The sequence below is a fragment of the Fukomys damarensis genome, unplaced genomic scaffold (assembly GCF_012274545.1).
Source record: "Fukomys damarensis isolate Sample0158 unplaced genomic scaffold, DMR_v1.0_HiC HiC_scaffold_34, whole genome shotgun sequence".
NCBI classification, from domain to species: domain Eukaryota; kingdom Metazoa; phylum Chordata; class Mammalia; order Rodentia; family Bathyergidae; genus Fukomys; species Fukomys damarensis.
Genome location: NW_022900946.1, coordinates 13,619,880 through 13,644,924, shown reverse-complemented (window position 1 = coordinate 13,644,924; position 25,045 = coordinate 13,619,880). Strand labels below are relative to the sequence as shown.

Below are 25,045 nucleotides of genomic sequence, written 5' to 3'. Positions count from 1 at the left end.
GACTGCTCCCTAGAACAGAGCTCTTTTGGAAGCCTGACAGCAACCCTGGTCAGTGTCAACACACCTACCTGTTCCTGGAGAGTCTAGCTTCTTTTTTACTGGTGGTTTTCCCTGCTGTTTTCTCTTCCTCAGTGTCAGTCCCTATTGAAATGCTGCTTGTTTATCAGGATTCTGCCCAGAAGTCACCTTCTCCAGGAAGCTCTCTCCAGTACTTTCAGGGCTAATGCCACCTAATGTGGCACTTTCTATACATTGCTGGATTGGATTTGCTAAAATTTTGTTAAGAATTTTTGCATATATTCTCGAATGATACTGGTATGGAGTCTTCTGTCTGGTTTTGCTCTCAGCATTTGTGTACTTATAGAATGAATTAGAAAATATTCTCTCCTCAATTCTCTGAAAATAGATTTTGTAGAACTAGCATTATTTCTTTCTAAAATGTCCCTTAAATCAATGAAGCCTGCAGTCTTTTATGGTTTTTTTTTTGTTTATTTTTATAGGATTAGAAATTGAACACAAGGTCTTACACATGCTAGATGAGTAGCTCTGTCACTGAGCTACATCTCCAGCCCCTTTTAAAATTTTGCTTTGAGACTAGGTCTCACTTAGTTGCTAAGGCTGGCCTAGAACTCGCCATCCTCCTGCCTCAGCCTCCTGAGCAGTTAGGATTATAGATCTACACCATCATGTCCAGCTGAGCAGAAGCCTTTAATCACTGTTTCCTCAATGGATAGAAGACTGTTTAAGGTTCTCTGATTCTTCTTGAGTGACCTCTGGTGACTAGTGTCTTTCAAAGAATTTGTCATTTCATCTAAATTGCTGAATTTCTTGTCATAATTTGTTTATAATACTCCTTTAGCATCTTTTTTATTGTCACAATCTGTAGTGATGTCCTCCCTCTAATTCATGGTATTGATTATTTGGGTCATAATTTCTGTTTCCTGACCAGTTTGGCTAAAGGATTGTCAATTTTATTGGTATTCTCTGTTGTGTTCCTGTTTTCAGTATCATCAATTTCTTTATTTCTTTTTTCTTTCTTTCTTTCTTTTGGTACCCGGGGTCAAACTCAGGACCTTGTGCTTGCAGGGCAGGAGGCAGAGACACTGAGCTAAGTCCCTGGTCCCTATTTCCTTTATTTCTTACCTTCTGCTGCTTATTTCAGATTTAATTTACTCTTACCTATATCTTTTTTTTTTTTAGTTAAAGATTGCAAAGATACATGATAACAAGAAATGAAGATACTAAATAAAAATTTCAAATATATATGTATATATATGACAGCAAAAAAAGGATATGAAATAAACAAGAATTTATGTAACACAGACTAATCGAAATACATTAGTTTGATATGATCTTCAAACATTATGTTCTTTCTCATTGTCTTATAATATTTTTGAAATAATGTAATTATAAATAAAACAAAGTTACATATTATAGTTGAGAAACTGTCCTCAAAATTTTATGATTTATAAACTCCTTGGTTTAATTAATTGATAAATATCATATACTTGTTGATTGTACCACTTACATTTTCTAACAAAACTTCCCACAGAAAAAAATATACTTATATTTGAAATCCAAAAGCAACTAAAAAATATTCACATTTTTAAGATCAGATTTTTCTTTCTATTTTATTATATCCCATACTTATTTTATTATATTTTTATAAGCATAATGATAGAATTTAACACCAATAGATATGTAATATTCTTCCCAAACGAATGACTATGAAGTCAAGCATGTAATTTAAAGAAATCATAAGGTTGCCAGAGAAACTTATCAATATGCCAAGTGTGCACCATCCTACCACATTCATGCCCATGTTTCTCATTTAGTAGTGCACACATATATGTAAAAACATACCCCCCACACACATACACATATTTTCTACAATACAGTATATACTTAGGTATAATAAAACAGTGCAGTGATGTGTGGAATGTTGGTGATTTGTATAATTTGAGAAAAAACAAATATCATCTTTGAAGGAGTTGGAGAATTTGTAATATGTATCAAATACTAAATGATATTCATGATTAAGTATAGTTATAATAAAAATAACATTTATTAACAAATTTCCAACCAAACAAGCTGTAGTGACAGAAAAGGAAGTTTGTAGAAAGCAGAGATGAAAGAGGAGAATGACAGATGGGCCTTAATACTTTTCATACTACTCATATATAGAGATTTCATAAACTCTCAAATAAAAAAGCAAAGAAAATGAGAACCAAAATAACTCATCAATTTGGTAGACCAACAAATAGAGACAAGGATTAATGTATTGATAAATTTTAAAAATATGAAATGTAAAGCCTGAGATTTAGCTCGGTAGTGCTGCACCTGCCTAGCCAGAACAATGTGCCGAGTTTAATCCCCAGCATCAGAGGAAGAAAAAGAAAAAGGAAAAAAAGAAGAAAAGAGGAATAAAAAGCATATATACTTTCTGACATAATAAATTAAAAATAAATTATTTGTTATCTCTTCCTCTTGAATTGTTCCCTTCACAAGGATGTAGTGAGCTTCTTTGTCTCTTTCAACCAGTTTAAGTTTGAAACTTACTTTGCCTGTGAATAAGATTGTTACCCCTGCTTTTTTGGGGGGCGGGCGGAGCTCCCGTTACATGAAGAAGTTTTCTGTCCTTTCACTTTCAGTCTGTGGGCTTCTTTTTATACTAGACGTGTCTTGTATACAACATATTATTGGATCTTGCTTCTTAATCCATTCTGCTGGTATATTTCTCTTGATTGGTGAATTGAGGCCGTTAATATTGATGGTTATAACTGATGTGTACTAACTTATTATTAGCATGGGCTTTTTTTTTTTTTTCACCTTCTCTTTTTAGTTTCTTGGCTTGCCTATTTGATTTGCTCTGTTGGGCCTCATTGTGTTGTTTGTTACCTTCATTGTCTTTTTCTAGGATATTGTTTAGAATTCGTTGTAGTGCTGGTTTGGTATTCATAAAGTTTCTCAGGTGTTCTTTATCCTGGAAATATCTTATTTCCCCATCCATTTTAAAAGAAAGTTTTGCAGGATACATCAGTCTAGGTTGGAGGTTGTTTTCTTTTAGTACTTGAAATATCTCATTCCAGGCTCTCCTTAACCTAAGGGTTTGTATTGAAAAGTCTGCTGTAATTCTGATAGGCTTTCCTTTGCATGTAATTTGTTTCTTGTCTCTTACTGCTTGTAGTATTTTGTTCTTCTGTTGGGTTTCTGGGATCTTGATTATTATATGTCTAGGTGTAGATTTTTTTTTGATCACGGCTAGTTGGAGTCCTATATGCCTCACTTATCTGTATGTCAAATTCTTCCCCTCTATTTGGGAACTTTTCTATAATTAATTCTGTGAACAGCTTTTTTAAGTCATTTACATTTTCTCCTACTACTTGAATTCCTATCAATCATGTTATTCTTCTTAGTATCGTCTAAGAGTTGTTGTATCAATTTCTCATGATCTCCTACTGTTTTAAGAGACCTCTTTTCACGGTCACTGACTGCAATTTTATCTTTTATATCTGAGATTCTATCTTTGGACTCTTTTATTCTTTTGTGAACACTCTCAATTTAGTTTTTAATCTCCTGGATATCTGTTTGAATCTGTCCTATGGATTCCATTTCTTTCTTGTATTGGGCATTTATTGTTTCCAATTCTTTCTTATGCTGGGGATTCATGGCTTCTATCACGGTCCTGAGCTCATCTATTTTTCTCTCAGTTTCTCTTCTAGAGTCACGAATTATAACTTTCATTTTGCTTGTCATCTCTATGATTATCTGGGAAATTACTTCTGTTTTATATTTCTCTAGCGCCTGATTGATCAGTTTTGTTACTTCCTGTGCTTTGAGTTCACGGTGTCCTGATGATTCACTATCAGACTTTTCATCCTCATTTGCCCCACTATTTGCCATTGGTGAACTGGAAGTCTGTCCCTGTATCTTGCTTAAGCATTTTCTCATTTTTACTATTGTTGTTGGGTTATCCTTAGTTTAACCGTTAGGTTATTACTTAAATCTTCCTGATATAGTTGGGCTGCAGCCCATGGGCCTCTAATGACTCATAGACATTCTCATTTTCATCATACTGAAGAAAACAGCTCATTGAATCAATCACAATCCTTTATCCTAATTGATACAATCAGCACCACAATATAATGAAGCACAATTTGCAAATTGACCACTTATGGTAGTCATCAATCTGTCACCTTCAAACCATGTAAATTTAATTAAGATCAAGAAGCAATCCAAAATATGCTTACAGTAAATAAACTTTTCAATAAGGATATTTACCATTTACAGTGGGGGCTTAAAACAAAGTTAAGACAAGAGAAGTAGATAAGTATAAGAATTAGAGAAGGTTTCATATGAAGCCAAAAGACATAGAATGACCAGACAATCATCAGGAAATTGTTAAATTCAAAAAGAACAAACAAAATAGAAATATAGTAACCCTTGAGTGAGGTAGAATAACATAAGAAAAGAACATAAAGAAAAGAGAAAAAAAAATAATAAAAGAAATCTAAATTAGTACAAGAGCAGAAACAAAAAGAGAGATGAGGGATACTATAGTGGAGTAAGAGACTGAGTTAGAGAAAGAAAACAAAAAGAAAAAAAAAGAATTTGCAGAGTAGGATGAAAAAAAGAAAGAAACAAAAATGAATTTCAGACTATATCACTGCTGTCATAATATACAATATGTGCTGCCATTTGCAGAGCCGAGTCCCCTGATCTCAGCTAGCTGGTGGCAGAACCCCACAAAGCAGACTGAGCTCGGGCTGCAAGGCCCAGACTGAGTTCCCTGACCTCCTAAAGGGTTGAACTCCACTCAGTTCTACTATAAGTTTCCCCCACCCCTTCTTTAAAGATGTTCAAAGTTGAAAGTGCCAGAAAATACTCTTTATGACCACCTCTGCCTCTACAGAGTAGGTCCAAAGACTGGTACAATCAGGAGGTCTAAAAGCGTAAGGGGGAAGATTGGGGGGGTGTTCAGGGGTGCCCACCTGGCGACCTTTCTAGCGCTGAAGATGGCGGCAGCGGCGCCAGCGGGGGAGGGTACGGCCGAGAAGACCCTCTGGCGCTAATTTACTCTTCTTTGTATAGGATTATTGACTTTTTTTTTCACTGAGTTTATTGGTACTTTTTAAGTATACAGTACAGTTATATTCATCATTGGGATATTGTACCTTTACATGTTGTATCTTGGTTCTTGGATTATTGACTTAAGTTAATCCATTTATTTAAATTTTAAATTAATACAGAGTAAAATTAACTTTTTTGCATATAGTTTTGTGAATTTTAGCACACGTGTGGATTCATGTGAACATCACCACAATCAGGATACACTGCAGTTTCTTCAGCAAAAATACAACCTCATACTAATCCTTTTCAGTGTGGCAACCTCACAGCTGTCACTGATTTTTAAGCTTTCTTCTTTTATGACAATTTAATGCTGTAAATGTCTTAAACATTGATTTAGCCACATGCAGGAAATTTTGATATATGTAGTTTATTTTCATTCAGTTTAATGATTAAACTTTCAATTTCTTGTCTAACAGCTGTGCGAAGTTGAGCTGAGTTTTTATTATTGATTTTTCTTTTGCTTTAGATGCTATTGTCCTTCACCACTTATATAGTTTGTTGTTATTTTTGTGTGTCTGGTAATTTTTATTAGTTGACAGTTACTGTGACTTTTACATTGTTGGAAGCTGGTTTCTTTTTCCTTTTCAATATTTTTGGACTCACGGTTAAGTTCCTTGGAATTGGTGGGCTTCCTGTTGAGGCTTGCTTTTCATCTCTGTAGGGCTGGCCTAACAGCCTCTGGTCTGAGGCTGACACAGCCCCCACTGATGAGGCAATGCCTTTCTGAGACTTTACGCAGTGTCCCGTGGACAGGTGGCCTCTGCACACTGCCAGCCCTGTGTGCACTCCAGGGATTGCTCCACCTGTTCCATACCAATAGGCCTCTTCCTCTCCTCACATGTGTGCAGCCGGAGCCCAGAAGGAACCATCTGCGCATCTCGGATCTTTCTCTGAGGAGTCCTCCTCTTCAGGACTCCCACAAACTGCAGCTACTCGGCTTCTCTTGACTCCAAGTGCTGCCTTCTCATCTCACAGAGACCAGGGCTTTGTTTGAGTTTTTGCTCCCGGTGCTGAGGCCTAGGAACTCTCCAGACAATGAGCTGGAGCAATCGCTGGCCCCCCTCCTTCAACTCTTTTTTTGGAGCTTAGTCTTCTGTGCAACTTTGTGTTGTCTCCAGAGTCTGCTAACCACTGGTTTATGTATTTGTTCTTGCTTGCTAAGTTGTTTGAATCAGGAGGGTAAATCTAGTCCATCTTGTCTGGAAATCATGGCATCATTTTTTAAAATTAAAAATTGAGGTATAAGCCGGACATGGTGGTGCACACCTGTAATCCCAGCACTTGGGAGACTGAGGCAGGAGGATCGCTGTGAGTTCGAGACCAGCCTGGGCTACATAGTGAGTTCCATGTCAGTCTCAACTACATAGCGAGACCCTGTCTCAAAAAACAAAACAAAATTTTAAAAAATTTTAAATGAGGTATAATTGATACACAGTAAACTACATACATTAAAATGAACAATTGATACATTCTGATAAATGGAAGCACTCATGAAACGATCAGCACAATCAAGACAGTGTTCATACCTGTCACCCCAAAAGTTTCTTCATACCCCTCTTCCCCTCTCACACCTTCCTCCCCAGGCAGCACTGATCTGCTCCTCCCTGTCACTTTCTAGAATTTTATACAAACAGGATCATGTATATTCTTTTTGTGTGGTCTCTTTCAATCTTCTCGACTATGTTAGGATTCACCTGTGTTTTTTGTGTATCAGTGGTTCATTTCTTGTTTTCTTTTGTTGAAACAGGGTCTCACTACATAGTTGAGACTGACCTAGAACTCACTATATAGCCCTGGCTGGTCTCCAACTCACAGCGATCCTCCTGCCTCAACCTTCCTAGTGCTGGGATTACAGGTGTGCGAACAACGCCTGGCTCCAGTGGTTCATTTCTTATTGTTGGGTAGCATTCCATTGTATGAATGTGCTCCAGTTTGTTTATCCATCGTTAATGGGCTTTTGGTTGTTTGCAAATTTTAACCATTACAACTAAAGCTGCTATGAATATTTGTGTACAAGTCTGCAAAGACATATGTTTTCTTTTCTCTTGAGTAAATACCTTGGAATATAATGACAGAATGTTCTTTGTTGTTGTTGTTGTATTTGGTACCTGAGATTGAACTCGGGTCCTTGTGCTTGCAAGTCAGGCAGTGGAACCACTGAGTTAAATCTCAGCCCTTGCCTGTCCTTTTAAAAAGAAACTGCCAAACCATTTTCCAAAGTGCTTGCATAATTTTATATCCTGCCACCAGTGTACAAATGTTCAATTTCCTTTTATCTTCACCTTTTTTTTTTTTTTTTTGGTACCAGGGATTGAACCCAGGCCCTTGTTTCCAAGGCAGTTTCCAGAACCACTGAGCTAAATCCCCAGCCTTGTCTTTGTCTTCACCAATTCTAAGTATGGTGAGCGTTGAAATTTTTGCCACGCATACAAGGTATCTGGTGATGTCTTGTGATTTGCATTTGCATTTTCTTAATGACCAGTGATGTTAAACATCTTTTTATGTGCTTTATTTGCTTTGGTGAAGAGTCTTTTCAAATTCCTTGTCCACTTTTTATGGGGCTGGCTATATTTATTGTTGGGTTTTGAGAATTCCTTATATAGTTCCGGTATAAGTTCTTTCTTTCTTTTTTTAAGTTTTCGTGCTTTTTAAGGCAGGGTCTTGCTATGTAGTCTAGGCTGGCCTTGAACTAGCTATGTTGTGGCCTTGAACCTGGGATCTACCGGCCTCAGCCTCCTGAGTGCTGAGATTACAGCATGCACTGCCACACCCAGATTAGGTACAAGTTCTTTATCAGATGTGTTTTACCAAGATTTCCTTCTATTCTGTGACACGTCTTTTCAGTATTTTTTGAAGAGTAGACATTTTTAAAACCAAAGCTTTCCCAGCCTTTTCTGCATTTATTGATATTGTGATTTCTGTCCTTGGTTCTGTTATATAGTATTTTACACCACATCCCTGAAATGGAGCCTGCTTGGTTATGATGCGTGATCTTTTTAATGATTTGTTGCATTCATTTTGCCAGTATCTTATTAGGAGTTTTGCATCTGTGTTCATTGAAAGATTGGCCTATTAAAACAAAAAAACAAAACTAAACAAAAAGCTTTTTCTCTGTCCTTTGAAACTGCCTGGCCTTGGACAGCAGAGACCATGGCTTTCGTGATGTCCCTTGTAGTGCCCAGCCTGGCACCTGGCACTTAGTGCTCGACCGAGTTTACTGCTTGATTGCCTCTCAGCCATGTGGTGGGTCCTCATGGCTGCTTGCTTCTGGCAGCCTCTGCCCAGGGTCTTGGTGGGGAGGCTACCAGCAGTGACAGAGAGATGCAGGCTCCACAGGGCATAGCCACACTCTTGGTCTTCTGGCTGGCTGGATTCCCCAGGGGCCTCCTCCTGGAGTAGAGAAGTCTGAACAGCACACAGGTGCCTCCTTCATCCATTGGCGTGGCTGGAGATGACCCTGCCAGGTTCCTGCATGGTGAGCCACTGCTCTTTCTTGGGCCTTGCTTCTTAGAAGATTGGAACTCATATTTGAGGGAATTCAGTTCCTTCTTCCAGTTCCTGTAATGCCACTCACTTATTAATCCCTTCACCCTGCCAACAGGTATTTTTGAGGCCCCTATTGGACACTAGACACAGTGACTGCATTCGGTATGCCGTGGACCCTGCGTCCTGTTAGAGGAGACCAGCAGTAAGCTACTAGGGGGCGAGGAAGGTAATTCTGTGTGAGAGGAAGTACAGCTGCGAAACAAACCAGGGATGTGATGGGGCTCGCTGAGGGCAGGGGGCACAGCACCTCCTGGGTGGTCACCAGACACAGTGCCAAGACAAGCTTGATGTGCTCTGTGGAAAGCAAGGAGGACGGGGTGGCCAGAGTGGAAGCAGGGAGGTGAGAGTGGTGGCAGGGACGGCAGTGCCGGAGTAGAAACTCATCATAAGAACGGGCAGAGCCCAGAGGGGGCTTAGACTGTGTCATAGCACAGCAGGAAGCTCTCCCAGCAACCAAGAGGTCATATAATCTATGCAGCTTTTGTGTGTTTCCCTTCTTTTGAATGTGACCGTATCTTTTGTCAGAAATCTCCTTTGGTTCCAAAGGACTGTGTTCATGAAGAATTTACTTGTGTAATCATTGGACAAACACATGTGGAACACAGAGCCCTGCTGTGTGCGGAGCAGTTTGCTCAGCATGGGAGCTGCAGATGCCAGGCAGATTGAGGCCCTGGCCCAACAAGGAAAGCCATACAAGGAGACTTTACCCCCCGCAGTTGAGCCTCAATGTGCCTGGTGGCCAGCTAGGACCCTTCTGTGAGGAATCAGGGCTAACATCCTCAGGCCACCTAGGCCACTGGTACAAGGAGCCAAGGAAGAAGCAACCAGAAAGTTGAAAGGAAAACTGGCAGAGGGTGAAGTGAGAGAGAGTCCAGTGTCCAGGACACGTCTGTCAGGTGACTGTTCACCAGGGTGAGTGGGCAGCGGTGTCCTCTGAGAGAGAGGAGGGCTGGAACCAAGCATAGGGGATGACATAGGCTGTCACTGTGAACTGTGTTTCTGCAAGCTGCATCAGGCTGCTGAGGACAGTTGGGTCCTAAAGTGTTATAGTCACCAGAACAGATCTGATTAACTTCATTCAGATGAATGAGAAAAGGAATTGAGGTGGGAGATGGGAGAAGGAAATGAATAGGGCAGAGTGAGGAGAAGTGATTGATGGTGGTGGTGCAGTCACAGCCAGGGTGACCAGGGACGGCTTCTCTGAGGAAGGAAGATCAGAACCAAGACCTGAAGAGTAAGAAGCAAAAGGAGCCCCAGTCTCTGAAAAGACTGCGGACGACAGTGCTCCAGGCAAACGGAACAGCACGTGAAAGGCCCTGAAGTGGGAAACTGCTTCTGTGTTTGAGGAGCAGAAACCAGGCCAAAGTGTGCCTGGCCAGGTGACCAGGCACCAGATCATAAAAGGCCCTGAAGCTGTGAAAGGGAATTTAATTCTGTTTCCCGAGTCTAGTGGGAAACCTCTTCAGGATTTTTAAGTAGGATGGTGACATGAAAAGATGGAAGTGTTTAAATGAGCCTCTGGCTACTGGATGGAAAGCAGATTATTGGAAGTAGGGGAGTGACTCGCAGGAGGGAAGCTGGGAGACTTGTTAGGAAACTGTTTCAGTAGTCCAGGCAAGAGATAATATGGATTGGATTAGAGAGTTGGCTGCAGAGACAGAGGAAACTGGAAGGATGTGTGCTATATTTTGGAGCTAGAGCCAGCATGTGCTGATGTTCAGATGTGGAGGTTGATTAAAGGGATGAGTCAGTGATGACTCCTGCCATTGGGTCTGAGCAGCCATTTGCTGAGTTGGGAAATTGACGAGAGGCTCAGGGCTGGGGGACAGTGAGTTCTTCTGCTCTCAGTGGGAGGGATCACCAACAGAAGAACCTTGGTGGTGCCCAAGATCCCGACTGCTGTCATTACAGGACCAACAAGCATGGGCCGCAGAGCAGAACTGGAGAAGACCTGCATGGGTTTTGAGTTTGCTGCCCTGAGCCTTGGGTCCTCAGGGAAGCTGCCTAATGGAATAGTTGCCACTGGCTTGTGCCCCGGTCCTGCCTGTGGACACAGGGTCTGCATTTGGTGGGGGTTGGCTGGTTGTCTGACTAGGCAGCAAGCAGTTAGCTGTATCTGACTCCCATCATCTTTTCCAGATCCTCAGCAGGCCCCTGAATGAGATAGTCTCTTTCCGATAGATTTTTCCTCATAAGACAGTTTTAACATAAAAGCAACGTTAATAAAAACCAAATGTGAGCTCAGGCCTTCCCGTACATCATAATAGATTAGATGCTGCACCAAAATGAATATCCCACAGTGGAAGGGTTGACTGGCTGGAGGAAGGCAGTTGTCGTGATTCAGTCAAGCCACATAATGAATTCTGGTTCATATCTGCAATAGAAAATGCAGCCTTTTTTCAAGTCCACAGAGCCCTAGTCCAAGGGTGAGCATAGGGTGGAGGGTGCTTATTGTTCAGCTTTTGTATTCTTAAAGGTTCTCCAGTCCACCCACCATCCTTCTGGCATTTCATTTCCCATTTCCCATTGTTTACCCAGGCGGAATCTTGGGCTTCTTGTTTTGTTTTGCTTTGGAGTTACTGGAACATGGATGAGAGGTATGGGAAAGGTTGAAAGGTAACGGGAGGCTTTGGCCATACCAAGAGCTGGCAAAACATCACATTGGAACTCAGCTGACACATAATCAGAACTGGAAGTATGTTGGAAATTGGCCCAGCATCTGGTTGGCTTTCGAAATGGTTGGTTTGTCTGTCATCTGCCAGAGCTAGCCAGGCTTTTGTGACTGCAGCCAAGGGGACCTTGCATGATCACAAAAAATAGCAAAATGTCTGAACATTATTTACCTGGTGTTATCGGGGTCTCGTTGTTCAGGTCTTCTGTCTGGTTCCTTTTATGTTGCTTTCGTGTGAAGACTTTGCCACCTCTGTCCTGACTGGGAGCTACTGCTAAGGGGGAAGAGTCCAGTCCAAGAGGCTTAGTGACTAGTTACTGACAACTCTGGGCCCCACCCTTCCCTTCTGTTAGGGCTTCTTTGGATTCATTAGGAACCATGTCCCTCAGCCCTGTGGAGAGGGGACACCTTTGCTGACTTTTTGATCTGAGGCCACTGGTAGGAAGGGACCAGGGAAGCATGTGGCTTGCTGGAAGTCAGCAAGGCTGCTGCATCTTGCAGGACATGTGAGGTACGTGAGATTTCTTGGGGATTTGTCTGTCATCAGACACTTCAGGGTGGAGCCTAAAAGATAATACATTATCCAGTGTTTGTTTCAGCTAGAGGGAGATGATATGCCTTTATAGTACGTGTGTGTGTGTGTGTGTGTATGTGTGTGTGTGTGTGTGGCCTCACACACGTGCCATGTTCCCTGTCACATTCACGTCCCTGTCATGCTGTGAAGTTGGCTTCATTCATTCAGGACCACTGGCACCATTTTGTTTCGGGAAAGTAGTTTAAAAACCCAAATTAAATATTTTTCCACAAATTAAATGCCTTCCTAAGAATAGCAGTGATGATGTAATGCTTGTTATAGGAAACACAAATGAGAATGAGAACTTTGTTCACTTGCCTGCGGTTATGCTTACGACTTTATAAGGACCAACTGTGGATGATTTTGTTGTGTTTCCTTTTGGCCTCTGCCACGTAGATAATGGATATGCTGTTCTGCACACTGTCATATTGTAGCGCCTACTTGATTATATTTTCCCCTACTTTTAAAATCTGTATGATCTTCTGTCCCCCTTTTTCGTTGTGGGCTAAATTTGATCAAAATTAATTAACTTCTTTAAAAATTAATTCAGCAAACATTTGTGGACTTCCTGCCAAGGCTGCTGGTAGATACCATGATGCACACAGGTTGGGCAAGTGGGGAGAAAAAAACTAACAAGCAAGAATTGTGCAGTGCGTAGGGAGGGTGGAAAAGGACAGGGAGTAGAAGCCACTCTGCCGTTTGCACGACCTCAGCCAAACTTCTTTTCTTTGAACCTCATTTTCTTATCTATAAAGTAGAGATCATATTACCTGCTTTACAAGAGTTATCAAGGATTAAACCCAGCATTGCACATGATACCCACCGTTTTTCAGTGCTTGCTGTATGAAGAAACCCCACTTTCCTCTACCTACCCCTTCCTCCCTCCCTCCCCTCCTCCCTCCTCCTCCTTCCTTCTCTTTCTTTAGTACTGAGGATTGAACCCAAGGTCTCCACACAGAGCTATATCCCTAGCTCCCTTTTTAAAAATTTTGAGTCAGAGTCTCACTAAGTCTCTCAGACTAGGCTTGCACTTGGAATCCTCCTGCCTCAGACTCCCAGAATGCTGGGGTTACAGCCATGTACCACTATTCCCAGGTATGTAGAGTTTTTGTTTTTGCTTTCTGGTGCTGGGGATGGAACACAGGCCCTTGTACGTGTCAGGCAAGTGCTGTACCACTGAACTACATACACCCCAGTCCCTAACCTCCCCCCACACTTGTCTTAGTCACAGAATCCTCCCTCCCTAATGGACCCCATTTTTACCCAGAGAGACCTGGGTTTTTTGTTGTTTGTTCCCATTGAGTACTTTGGTAAATGAAGAAGTCCACTTGAAACACTTGACAGACAGGCAAAGGCCACTGGCTCCTTTTGAAGGTGGTTGCTTCAGGGCATCATCTGGAGCTTTTGGGTTGCTATAGGGACCTTGAAAACTGAGGGCAAGGGTAAAATAATTCAGTGACAAATGGGATTTCTGAGGCTGTGGTGGGAAAAAGAAACTGGAAAGAGAAAGGGAGGCATCTGGCGTGGAAGAAACTTTAAAGGAAGAACATAAATATTTAGAGAGGTTTTTATAGTTTTGCATATGTTGTGTGGAACACCCTGTCTTGTCCGAAGGCCTGGTGTTAAGACCACCTCCGGGGAATGTGGCTGGTTTCAGGGAAGGGCTTTGGGGGAAGCACAGAGACCCCTGAGCAGTGGGGGGAACAGAGTCAGGCAGAGCATAACCTGACCCTCAGCACCAGACGCCGTCCCATCAGTCTTCTCTGGGAATCTGGGTACCCACGCCTTGCCTGTCCCTTTTTGCCACCATCAAGCTCTACTACTCTGCTACTCTGCCCCAGCCTCTACTACATCATCCACAAACTCTGCTGCGCTCCCTGAAGTCCTCCCTGGGCCTGGCAAGGTGTGACCTACCTTGTCCAGCTCACAGCAGACTCTTGTTCATCCTTCAGACTCCCTAAGCAAACTGTGCCCTGAAAATGCCCCCAGATGGCTCGGCAGACCTTTGAACTTTCTTCAATAGCTTGGTTTTAGCTTTTGTTAGCTTCCCTCCCGCTGTGCTTTTTAACACATAGAACATAGAAACACATTAAGATACACTCCAACCAGGGGTTCTCACGTGTGCATAACAGTGAGCAACAGGCTGGGTGCCCTTCCTCATTTGATACTGGCAGCGTCCTGGGATGCGTAGTTAACGCAGTTACTGCCATTTCACAGGTGAGGAGACTGAGGTTCGAAGGGCCTAAGTATCAAGACAGAACTCCCATACCTGCACAGGCCCTTCCCTCAGACGGTGAACCCGTGGGCACAGAGGCGGCTATGGGCACAGCTCTCAACAGCTCACTGCAGCGGCGGTGCCCCCTCCCTTCGCGTCTGGATCCATCCACCTTTGGAGTCATCTAAAGGGTCTTAATTTCCTCACCAAAGGAAGGCACTGGGTTCAGACTCTGAGCCAGACCTGAAGTGTTTTGGTGCCCTGGGACCCTGCCTCCCAGAGGGTGGAGCCACCCATTGAGAAAGATCAGGAATACCCCCAGAGAGTCTTCCTGTCTCAGGAAGATTTTGCCACAGATTTCCTTGGCAGAGTGATAACAGGACCAGTGTGCTTCCCCGTGCAGATGCAAGCCCGGGTCCCAGTCTGCCCCTCAGGTTCTGCCCGCCACTGCTGCATTCCAGAGGGAATGAAGTGGGATGACTGATGGTCACAAGGCTGGTGACACAAGGCTGAGGAGGCAGAAGAACTGGTTTTTCCCCCCAGGCCTCTGAGTGGCAATTTATAAAGGATAGAAAGATGTCAGGACTTGTTGACCTTGTTGAATCTCGGGGAAAACAAATACCAGCAAGAGTCACTGACATTCTTCCTGCCATTTAGTGCTTCCAGGAGGACACTTAGCATCACAGTGGGACACAGAAGCCACAAATGAAATTTTCACTGCATTCAAATTGTTTGACCAAGCCACACTTTTGGGGGGCATGTGAGAGCGTCCCACCCACTCTGCCCTCCCTCACCTGTGTCATCTCCTGGGTGTCTGAGCCCACCCCCAAGCTGGAAGGGATTCAGTAAAGCAGGATATACTGTGTGGCTTCTTACGTCAGTGTGTGTGTAGGAGGTACTTAGGACCCGGACGGACGGTCGGTCAGTGGGCTCTCAGCTGCTCCCTAGCCGGTTTGTCAAGGTTCTAAATGAAGTGTTATCTGGTACTCAAGGGGCCGTATTTCAAGAGTTCCGAGAAGTGCCACTGTCCCCCCTTTTGTGGAATAACAGGAAAAGGCGTGTTTCAGGCACAAACAAGCCACTGAGGTCTCTGAGATTGGATCAAGCAAAATGTTTATTTCTATTCGCGGATTTCTCAAGAACCATGTTATGTGACAGGATGGGAGTTTGAACATTCTTGTCCCCAGCCTGGACTATTCTGGTAGCCCTGACCAGTCTTCCTACCACCCCAGCTCCCAGCTTCTTCCCTATGAAAAATACTGACATGGTTCACAGGTATAGACTTGCTGGTTCCATCTTTACTTCCCCACAGCCCCATCTCATCTTTGTGTGTAGGGGGGAGGAGGTTGTTTTTTGTTTTTAAGGGGGATAAAACTTGGGTCCTTGCCCTTGCAAGGCCGGCAGCACCACTGAGCTAAATCCCTGCCCCCCCATCTCATCTTTTGTCTTTTAAATGCTTTGGGTTTTCACAGGAGAGACTGTTGAATTTTCCGTGGAGGACAAATGATTCCCTGGATCTGCTTTCCTAGTTTCACTGTGTGTGCACCTGTCTGCCCTTAAGTGTAGCTGAGTCTCTTTCTGCTCAGGCCGTTCTGGGTAGGGGCAGGGTGGTGTCTGCCCCTCCCAGCTGGGAACCTAGTGCCCTTGAGTGCATTTTGGGGGGTTGTTTTGTTTTGTTTGAGACAAGGTCTTGCTGTATAACCCAGGGTGACCTCAAACTTGTGGGGAACCTGCCTGCCTCAGCCTCCTGAGTCCTGGGATTATAGACATGCGCCACCATGCCCGGCTCCCTTGAATGTGTTTTGAGGGTGCAGCCCAGCTCTTCACTTTGATGTTAGGAGATTGAGTATCTGAGTGGAATCACGCATGTCTGCTCTGTTTCTCTAGGTCTTTGTTTTCCAAATGTGAATTTGCCTAACACAGATATGGCCTCAGGTGGCACACAAACCTGGCACTGAAATTTTCTCCTTTGTTCATTTCCTCTTATGTCTAGGACCGTGATGGTGAGCCTTTTAGAGACTGAGTACTAAACTGCACCCCAAAACTCATTTATTGGAAAGTGCCAACACTGCAATTAAACCTGAACATTGAGGTTCTAGTTTAGAAAAAACAACTCATACATTAGCATCTGCTGTCTTAAGAGGAAAAACACAGTTAACACACATGCCATAGGTTCTCCACCACGGGTCTAACAGGATGTCACCATTTGGTGCTCGGCTGTTCTCAACACTGATAAGTGCCTGCCAGTCTCTTTTTAACCAATACAGAGCACCCCTTGGCCACAAAGAGTAGAGTCAATCACTGGCTAGAATGTAAAATCATTGTTCTTTTTTTTATAATTACCATCGATCACTGCATCAGGGCTGATTTCCCATTTATAAGCAGTAATAGAAAATGTGTTTTAATGCATTTCCAGAAGTTCAGTATACAGAAAGCTTGAACATAAGTTACAGTACAGTCAGCAGCCAGGACTGAAGAAATCACAAAGACGGGTGGTGGGGTGCTGAGGAGACCCTGTTCTGAAGGCCTTTTAGGAAGGGGAACAGGTATCCCAGTGAAGGATCTCCGCTCACAGCTTTCCCTTTCCCATTCCAGGCATGGATCCTGAAAAACTAGAGCGAATCCAGCTGCCAGTGCCAAATATGGCCGAGAAGACCACCTACAACCATCCGCTGGCCGAGAGACTCATCAGGATCATGAACAATGCTGCCCAGCCAGGTGCCAGCCTGGGGATGTCTGTCATGGGGCTGTGGAGTCAGAGGAACTGGGTCCCCAGACTGGGTCCACGCCCCAGTGTTCTGGACCTGGCCCTTCTAAGAATCCAGGCAAATCTCACTCCCTCTACCATGTCCTGCACCACCAGTACCCTGCTGCCTGCTACAACTATGTCTTTGAATGAGCCTTCTCTTTCTGTCCCCTACCCCTGAAAACATCTCTTCTGCTCCATGTCCAGCCCCTCCCTGCCAGTTTTTCCAGTTTCTTCAGCCCTCCTCTCTGGGTGAGCCAATGGGAATAGGGGTCGGCTTCTTGGCAGGGACTCGCAAAGGTAGCAGGATCTGGGGTGGAAGATCACATTCCCCTCCTTCAGACAATAGCAGGAGTCATTGCTGGAACATTGAAATAGAAGGCAGAGTTGGCTGACTGGGCCAGAGAGAGGATTGGCACAGGGGCAGGCAGGAGTAAGACTGCTCAGAGGCGCACGGAACCAAGGAGGCCTGGAAGTGATTAGCAGCTGTTAGTCACGGTGCCGGCAGAGGTCGTTGAGTTGAGACTGGTTAACATTTCCCAGTGTGGTTCCTGGGGTTTGTACCCTGCTTAAGAAGGCCTATTTTGTGTGCATGTAGCTTTTCATTTTTAAGCATAGATTCACTCTTCTCATCTGTTTCACCCTGACTTTTAGGATATTAACAAAGGGCAAGCAGGAGAGTTGTGTGGAGCTTTCCCCAGTAGCCCATTCTGGTCCCTGATGTCTCCATTTTCAGAGGCATGGCTCTTTTCTTGCCAAGATCTTGCCTTGAAATAAGCTTAAAGATTCACAGAAGATTTGCATAAGAGCGGTTCCCTAAGCAGGTGCAGATACCTCTATGAAAGATGGCAGATGTAGGTTTGGCATGCAGAGCACCTGAAGTCTGCCGCTTCCCCAGTTGGGAGGCCCTAGGCAAGTCACTTCACTTTTCTAAGTGTCATTTTATGAGGCAGCCATTGCAAGGAGTTTTTATAGAGGTTTCTTGAGAAGGTGTATGTAAAGCACCTGGCACCATGCCTGGCTCACAGCAGGTTAGCATAGCAAGCTGTGTTAGTCAGAGCTGGGTTACAGTTAATAGAGACCTACCTCAGACTACTATAAACAGTACAAGTAGAAACAAAGCTGCGTTGGCTGGTAAAGTCTGTAAGGGTCTGGCCTCAGGCACATCTAGATCTCGAGGGTCAAGTGTTTTCAAGACTGTTTGGACTCTGCTGCCTTCTAAGTTGGCAAGGCAACCTCCAGCAGCTCCAGCTGTCCTCTCTTCTGGGGTTCTGCATGTGCTCTGTGCCAGACAGTTTGTAAGGGAGATCTCAAAGCTCTGTTTGCAGAGTACTTCATGGAGACTGAAAACACTGGCCAGGTGAGGAGAGGTGGCTGCAGTGGATTGTGATGCCTGTGCCCCTCAGCGCCGACCAGTGTTTCTGTTCTCTCTGTGCCCAGTGCAAGGACAGATTCTCTTGCTCAGCAGTCCCTGCTTCCAGCTTAGCCATAGAATTGAACTTCACTCCCTGACTGACTCTTCACCTGTCCCCACCCAATCACTGCCACCCCAAGAATGTAACACCCTGCCCAGCCTGGGTGATGTGCCTACCCCTGGAAGGGGGACCAGTACCCCTAAAATCACATGGCCAGGGGGTGCTGTGGGTTCCTCAGAGGAAAGAGGGGTGTCATTCCTGGAGATGGGGAAAGTGCTAGACAGAAGCAACAGTGGTCCGCAGAGGGCTACTTCCTAGGCCCTTGGAACACTTGGCCTCTTTTCCATCTCCCCTCTCCCTGATAAAGGGACTTCAGGGACCTATTTGGTATGACTTAGTGATACAATAAGTGACACTAACAACTTGGAGGCGAGTTTTATTTGGGCTCATGGTTTTTAGCGGTTTCAGTCCATAGTCAGCTGGCTCCAAGGCAGGAAGGACATGGTGGGAGGGTCTGGCAGAAGACAGCTGCTCAAGTCATGGCAGCCAGGAAGCAGAGAGAGCAAAAGAGCCAAGAAGAGAAACACCCTTCCGGGTCACATACCCAATGACCACCTCTTCTGACCAGACCTCGCCTCCTAACAACAAATCAGCTGTATCACCCCATGATTTACTTACCTTCCAAAGCCCTGCCTGTGGGCATGTGAGGCCTTGGGGGTACATTCCCGGTATAATCAGCTTTTTTGGGAGCGTTGGATTATAATTGAAGGGGAAGGAGGGTGGCATATGGGGCCTCCTCTGCTCCCTCTGAATGGGGCCTTGACTAGTCTGCTGTCAGGCCTGATAGCCTCACAGCAGGACAGGACAGAGCCTGTGTTCCAGGGCACTGTTCTGGAACTACGAGGCTGACCCTGCCGTGTTCCACAGATGGGAAGATCCGTTTGGCCACACTGGAGCTGAGCTGCCTGCTCCTGAAGCAGCAAGTCCTGACCAGTTCCAGCTGTATCATAAAGGATGTGCACCTGGCCTGCCTGGAGGTGAGGCCCTTCCCTTCCCGCTTCCTGTGGGCCCAGAGAGCAGATGAGGTCAAGAAGGGTCCAGATTGGGGCCCCGCTCCATTCCACTGGTCCAGAAGGAAGTTCCCTTCAGTTGAGATTCACTTGAAGAAACAATCCACTTACCCTGTGGATTTTAGTAGCTTGTTACGATTATTTGGTTCTTTTTTTGCGCCCAGGATTTTTAAGTTGTTCCTTTTGTATTGTGAAACTTTTATGCATACGCAAATATACACATTACTTACAGCTTTGTGCTAAAATATACATTTATTAAGTTTTGATAGTTTGTATTATCCACCTGCCCTATTTCTTTGTTTTTAAAGAAAAGTAAGTATAAGGAAGTAAAAAGTAACAGCTATAGTGGACGCTTGGGTGTGTCTGTGCAGGTATACTCACATAAATGCATACACACACTTATAAAAGAATTCTGTTTTGTAAAAGTGGAGTCAGATTGACCATCTCTGATGACTTATTCACCCCCTAACCCACACATTTAATGGAGCATTAATAGGCTTTCCATGTTATCACGTTGAATTGCCTGCCCTTTGTCAATATGAGTTCTCCCTTCCTCCTGCTCTCATTAGAGACTGTTTTATATATTAAGGATATCAGCCCAACATTTGTTTCACATGTACTCTGTTTGCAGAATTGGTAACTAGCCCGACCTGCTGGCCTCAATAAGACTATGCTCTTTCTTTTAACAGGGTGCGAGAGAAGAGAGTGTCCACCTGGTGCGGCATTTCTATAAGGTGACTGGCAGCCTGCGGTGTCTTGTAGAAGGGGGACACTAGAAGGTTACATGCCTTCAGTTTTTCTTTATATCTGTGATCATTGAATAAAAATGCTTGATTTCATAATCTCCAGAGCAGTGATCTCTGAGCATTTTTCCACCCCCCCTGACACAGAGCATTGAACCCAGGGCATTTACAACCCTTGTTTATTTTACTTTTTATTTCGAGACAGGGTCATACAAAGTGCTCAAGCTGAGCTTGAATTTACAGTCCTCCTTCCTCAGCCTTTCAGCGTGCTAGGGTTACAGATGTGTGCCACAATGCCCAGCTAATGTTGTCTGAACTTTCCATGCTCTTATTGTAAAATTTTTGAGGACTCCTAGTTTATGACAGTTTATTCACCAGTTACTTATGAGTATTTATGAGTTTAGGTATAAATCTCAAATCATATACATATGACTGAGTGATGTCTGAGGAACTTACGTTCATGAGTTACATATACTAATACATGTAAACTTACTTGTGAATGATTTATTATTTTATATACAGGTATACTAAGAAACCTCAGGAGGGCCTCTAAACTTGTATATTAGGTATAGGGAGATTTTATAAAGTACTTCCATGACTTCCAGAATCTGAAGGATTTGTAGAGATTTATCTTCTGTTCCAGATGATTCTAAAATGTCTAATTGTGTGCGCGCGCACGTGTGTGTGTGTGTGTGTGTGTGTGTGTGTGTTTGGCATAATCCTGAGAATCAAGCCCAGGACCTGGCGCATGCTAGGCAAGGATTCTCACTGAGGTACTCAGCCCAGTTTTGCTTAGCTCATAAGGCATATGGCCATTAGGGCTGCTGTAACAAAATACTGTCAACTGGCGGCTGACAAGCAGTGGAGATTTATGTCTCAGAGAGCCAGAGACTAGGAGGTCCCAGATCTAGACAGATTCTACTTTCTCACAAATGACGTCTTCACACTGTGTCCTCACATGATGGGAGGGGAGACAGTCTCTGGGGCCTCTTTATAAGGTCACCTCATGATCTAATCACCCCTAAAAGACCCCCACATAGCCATCACCCTAGGGGTTGGGATTTTGACATACAGATTTGGGGGAGTCATAAAATTCAGACTTTACCTTTAGGCAAGGCTTATCATTATCAGCCATGGTGGAGTAATCCATTTGTCAGACAGTCTTAGTGATTTTCTGAATTTTGGTCTGTGTATCTGATCTCAGATCTTAGTGATGATTCTCCCTTAAAGAGGCTAATGCAGACCCTCCTAGGCAAGGGAAAGTTGTCAGTGTTGCCACAAAGCTCTCACCTGTGCTTTCATTATTTGGATTTTTTTTTCTCAGTTCAAATTTAATAAGACACTACAAAAGGTCACCGAATGGGCAGATGCCCCGCTACTGGTGCATCGTACATTATCAGATGGTATTTGTGTTCTTTTTAAACTGCTGTTTCTTTCAAGAATCTTTTTAAGCTGCAACCCATTATTGTCAGTGTTTATTGAGGTAAAACCAGGTCCTGTAATCTGAAAATCCACCTCGAAAGGTTCCACTGACCCTGTCCAGTTACAATAGTGATTGCCCAGACAAGGGTGGTCCCTGTTGGCCCCCACGCGCTGAGTAGGAAGTTGTGCCTTCTAGCAAGCCCGGAACAAAGTAGAAACCCCATAGTTGAGTAGTCTTTGACTCTTTCCAGGATTGCTGCTCAAAGTTCTTTTCCCCCTTCATTCGCCAAAGCTTTTAGGTTGTAAAACCAGAAAGATGTAGAGGTAGGCATTTTCTCTGAGGTTGATTCTCTTCCACTAACAAAAGGAGAGGTGTTTAAACTTCATTTCCCTTCTCCCATTCAGATTTCTGTCTTGCTTTTATCCTATTATAGGTGGCCAAGTTAGACAGAAATTAATAGACAGACAGGGATAGGCCCTCAAGAAAGCCAGTGCAAAAGATGAGAGCACAACAGAACTGTGGCTAGAGGCGCTTCTGTTGAAGGCCAGGCCTCAAGATTAAGATGCAGTGACCAGGCCTACATGCTTCCCTGAGGGATAAACAGTAACTTGAGATTGTACTGTGATTGGTATCAGCTGGTTCAGTAAAGTCCAGATGGACATCAGTCACCCAAGTGGGTGACCAAGCATCTGGACCCATCCCTGCCCAAAATGCCTTTGTTCTCTCCATGTACTCTTGCTACTTGACTTGCTTCCCTATTAGATCAGTTAGCTAAGCAGCTATACTTGTAACCCCATAGGTTGATTATTGTTTGACCCGTGTTATACCCACATTGTGACTTTGCTATATATATTAGCCCTGACAAAGGCCTTGGTGGCAACCCACTTTTGGGACCCTCTCCTGTCTCTCAGGAGCTATTTCTCAATAAATCTTTCCTCATCTTAACCTCTGTTGTTCCTTGGAATTCATTCTTTGCTTTCCAGGGACACGAATGCAGCATATCTGACATCTCGCAGGTTGGGGGGTGTATTTCCCCTTTATCACTGTAACACCTACACCCTAAGTATAATGTCTCTGAAGCTCTTGGATGTTCTCAGTTCTGTTGGTGCCATGCAAGAATCTTCAAGTTCATCTGTAGTTCTAACAACTGGAAAAATATAAAACAGATCTTTGATCTATGCCTTTTTCCACCTTGACTGTGTGTGTGTGTGGTTGTGTGTGTGTGTCCATGTCCCAGGACATGGGAGGCGGGACAGTTCCAGCAGTCATCGTCCAACAGAGATGGCAGTGACAGTGGGCACTAACATCTCTAGCTCTGAGCAGCAGACTCCACACTGCATTTCATGTACATTAACTCATTCTACAGTGAATGACCCCACAACATGGGCCTGTGCTTTTGTTTGTTTGTTTGTTTGTTTGTTTTCCCATCCTTGCAGTGAAACAGAGACCCTCTGAAGTAGGCTGGGGTTTTGTCCCAGGTTTATGTGTGTCAGCCCCAAGTTTCCACCTCTGGCACTGTTCTGAAGGGGTCCTCTTGGGCAGAGCCTCAGCCTGAAGACCTACATGACTCCAAATACTTGCTTCGAAAGCAAGAGGGAAAAGCCATATAATTTTATTTTTAAGCATTCTTAGCTATACTCTTCCTCCCAGAAATGTTGAACTTCTCATTTTTAAGATGATGACATAGCCAGCCTTTCCTATGTCTCCTGTCATTCTCACAAGTGGATGATATTAAGTACATAATTTTTAAACCAGGGGCTAAAACTGAGGCTTTTGCGCTGAGCTATACCTTCAGTGCTTTTTAAAATTTTTTATTTTAAGACGGGGTCTTCCTAAGTCACTAAATTCCCTGGGCTGGGCTTGAACATTCAGTCCTTCTGCCCCAGCCTCCCAGAGCGCTAGGTTTACAGGCATACTTTCTAATTAACTGCTTTGACAGAAGGCCTCTAACTCAATACGCTTTTTTTTAAAGGAAAAACATGTTGAATGGTGCAATTTGAGATTCAGTCTTTTATTTGAATGCGTGTTCGTGTTCACGTGTGTGTGTGTGTGTATGTGTGTGTGTGTATTTTACTTCCTGGTGACTTACGAGAACCCACTAACTAAAAACAGATGGCCCGAAAAGCCTAGAGCTAGCATTTGTAATACTGTGTTTATGGAAAAAAATATGAATAATATCATCCTCCCTTCCTTTGCTTTTAGGGGGAAGAAATTTTTTTGGACATGTTTGAAGATGAGTACAGGAGCATGACAGTAAGTAAGGTTTGGGGCTCACCTGTGTGCCTGCCAAACCCACAGAGCCTCTGTCTGACTCTGAGTGGCAAAGATTGGTGGGGGAGTAAATTTAAAATGGAGCCTTTGGATCCCCATGATCACTAAAATTTCAGGTTACTTTCATTTCCCCTGTTCTGTGTCTGTAAGATGGATCAGAAAGGTTCGCTTTGGTTTGAATTGTGTGGGGGCGGGGTGCCTTTTAGCTGAGGACGTGCCGCCTGCCAGGAGTGTAAAACACATTGTATATATTAAATCTGTTAGTCTTCGTATCACCCAAAGGCTAATGTCATTGCCTCCTTTTTGCTGATGAGGAAAATGGAAGTCAGAGGTCGAGTAATGTCCCCAGATCTGTCTCAGCTGTTAGTGGCAGAGCCCCACTTCCACAGCGTAGCACCTCGCCCCCAGACCCCCTGCCTGACTCCCTGTGTCGAGCTGCCTCCTTCCTTGCCCTTCCGCCAGAAAGTGCTGGTGTGCCGCATGCTGCGTGCCGTTGCCCACACAGGTCCCCTCCCTCCAGCAGGTGCTAGGCTCAGGAGATCAGGGCTTTCTGTCTTGTTGTTCCTCTCTGCACCTCCAGCACCTATCTCTGAGCAGGCACTCAATAAAGAGATGATAGATTACCCTTCCATGGACATTACTCACCAAAGTGTGAAGTGATTTGGGACATTTATAATGAACCTAAACATTTAAAGTGTCAAAAAGAAAAGGGCAGGCAGCTCAGCTAAGTGGCTCCCTGGCTTCCTAGCCTGCTTACTGGGTCTGGACAGCAGAGCCCTCTCCACACTCTTGTCACCACATACCTGAGGCCTCTGGGGAGGGAGCCTTTTCCAGGCTCCCGAAGAGAGCCGTGTGCATTGGCCGGGCCTCCTTGTGACACCTGCGCTGCTGTGAAGCGTCCCTTGCTGCCATCGATGCGCTCAGCCCCTTTCTCCAGCCCTTCAGAAGGCAGCTCAGACTTCCACTCTTCAGGCCATTCATCAGAGTGCAGTGGATTAGAGGTCATTTGCCATTTTATTCCCCCATCCCCCTTCTGCAGTGTAATCCCCCACAGCGGGGTTTTGTTTGGAAGCGTAGCATTCACGTGCCATTTGGAATGCGGCAATGCCCAGTCTCCTAAGCCCCTGCTCTTGCTTTTGTTTGCTTACTAATTGTGTGACCTTGGGCAGGTTGCTTAAATTCTGAGCCTTGCTGTTTTTCACCTATACATTGGGGCCCGTTCCCCATTGCTGCCCAGGCGC

The 25,045-nt window shown here is 44.2% G+C and overlaps 1 protein-coding gene across 1 annotated transcript in view; it reads left to right on the top strand.

Moving 5' to 3' along the window:
* Nucleotides 1-25,045, top strand: part of Clec16a (C-type lectin domain containing 16A) — a 213,138-nt gene that overhangs the window by 79,291 nt on the left and 108,802 nt on the right. The window contains exons 14-17 of the mRNA XM_010610069.2: nucleotides 16,732-16,854; nucleotides 19,225-19,334; nucleotides 20,057-20,101; nucleotides 23,736-23,786. Of these exons, the coding sequence (XP_010608371.1) occupies nucleotides 16,732-16,854; nucleotides 19,225-19,334; nucleotides 20,057-20,101; nucleotides 23,736-23,786 (329 nt within the window). The remainder of the gene's footprint in view (nucleotides 1-16,731; nucleotides 16,855-19,224; nucleotides 19,335-20,056; nucleotides 20,102-23,735; nucleotides 23,787-25,045) is intronic.